This window comes from Penaeus monodon, chromosome 32, assembly GCF_015228065.2.
Source record: "Penaeus monodon isolate SGIC_2016 chromosome 32, NSTDA_Pmon_1, whole genome shotgun sequence".
Taxonomy (NCBI): Eukaryota; Metazoa; Arthropoda; class Malacostraca; order Decapoda; family Penaeidae; genus Penaeus; species Penaeus monodon.
The window spans coordinates 9048598-9050207 of NC_051417.1; the positions used below are offsets into that span (position 1 = coordinate 9048598).

The window sequence follows — 1610 nt, forward strand, 5'->3', positions numbered from 1 at the left end:
ATACCGTAACGGAGATTCATACCGCATTGATGACACTTTCCCCTATCTTACACAGCCTGAGGAACCTGGCGTTGACCTCACACAGCGGGATGACGTTAAAGAGGACGACCATAATGCACATGCCGTCGTAGCGAACCATGCCCCACACGCAGAAGAGGAAGGACATCGCCTGCGTCATTAGGAGGATGACTCGAAGGTGCAGTGTGAAGGAGAAGATCTGAAATAAGTGTTTCTCGTTTTTGCTTTGGGGGTCTGAGAAGTTGGGGTGGGAGTGGGTGGTTATTTTCTTCTAGGTGTCTCTGTGTTTGTTCTGATTTGGTTCTTGATTTGTGGTGATTGTGTGGCAATAGGGCAGTGGGTATGCTGGAAATGAACTGCACGAGCATAGACTGGGAATGACATATATGTCGGGAAGGTAGACTAATGTGAATTGAATAGGCTGGGTAACTTTGCATGGGATGCTGGAAGTCAATGCCATGGAAAATATCACAAACAATAGATGAAGTAGCAACTACATTCAGTTTTAGTGATATGCATTTTGTGATACAGAGAGGTTCTATGTCCTTGCCATTAATGCATGCATTGTAAACAAGTTGTGCACTGAAATATATTACGGAACAATACCTCGTTGTGAAGACCAGCCAGTTTGGCCAGGTACATCCACGAGTCGGTCACTTTTTGCACGTGCTCACTTGCCCACACGTCCCGCGACTGCACTTCCTGCGTGAGTTGACTGAGGTACTTGTAGAAGGCCATCATGTAGCAGGCCATGTACACGTCGAGAGTAGCGGGGATAAAAGCCACTAAGATGATAGGCGGAATGCAAATCAAAGCCGAGACCCCGCTAAGCATGGACAAGGCCGCTGCTGCTAGCACTGCCGGGTACAAGAATATCCAGAACAGAAATATAGGAACCGAAATTTTGGTACGAATTTTCATCGAACGCGAGTTCTCCATAAGAGCGATCATTTTCTTGGTTTTGCGATGCATCTGGACGTAGGCGATGATGCAAAACAAGTAGCCAAATATGTATGGCACCATCATTACCATGAGCCAGTAAGGCGGGTCCATGAAGGCCATCATGAGAATAGGCGGTACGAGGGCGACCAGGCAAACGAGGCTGCACACGACCATCGGGATGATTCCTTTGTAGGACACGGCATAAGTTCCCTCAGCATTTCTCTGGACGAGGTGGATGCCGATGACACGAGCGAAGAAGAAAGGCACTTTGTAGACCTCCTCGATGGGGAGCTCTTCCTTGTAATACCTCCAGATGGAAAACCCATTACTCCAAGTGCTCTTCAGTCTTGCCTTTCCCTCCTTCAGTTTACCCTTAATCCTGCAGATCCTCGACTTGCCTTCCTTACTCGTCGACATCGCTACATTAAAGATACAGGATAAACATCGACGGGGTGAGACCAACTTGTGGAAGCCTCGACTAAAATGTGTTGAGTTTACTTTCCACGGGGACGCTGGCATTGGCCGGGGTTATCTAAGAGCACGAGGGGGACATTACCGCGTCGTGATAACACCAGCACCTCCTAAGTGGTCCGTCAACAGCGAATTTAAGAGGGTCACAAACATACTATACGCAACAAGGTCACTATGTA

At 48.0% G+C, this 1610-nt stretch overlaps 1 protein-coding gene across 1 annotated transcript in view; it reads right to left on the bottom strand.

The window, feature by feature from the left end:
• The window catches only part of LOC119593264, a 4297-nt gene extending 2784 nt beyond the window's left edge, over positions 1 to 1513 (bottom strand). Inside the window, 3 exon segments of the mRNA XM_037942195.1 lie at positions 23 to 217; positions 625 to 1482; positions 1484 to 1513. Of these exon segments, the coding sequence (XP_037798123.1) occupies positions 23 to 217; positions 625 to 1482; positions 1484 to 1513 (1083 nt within the window).
• Between the last annotated feature and the right edge of the window lie 97 nt (positions 1514 to 1610).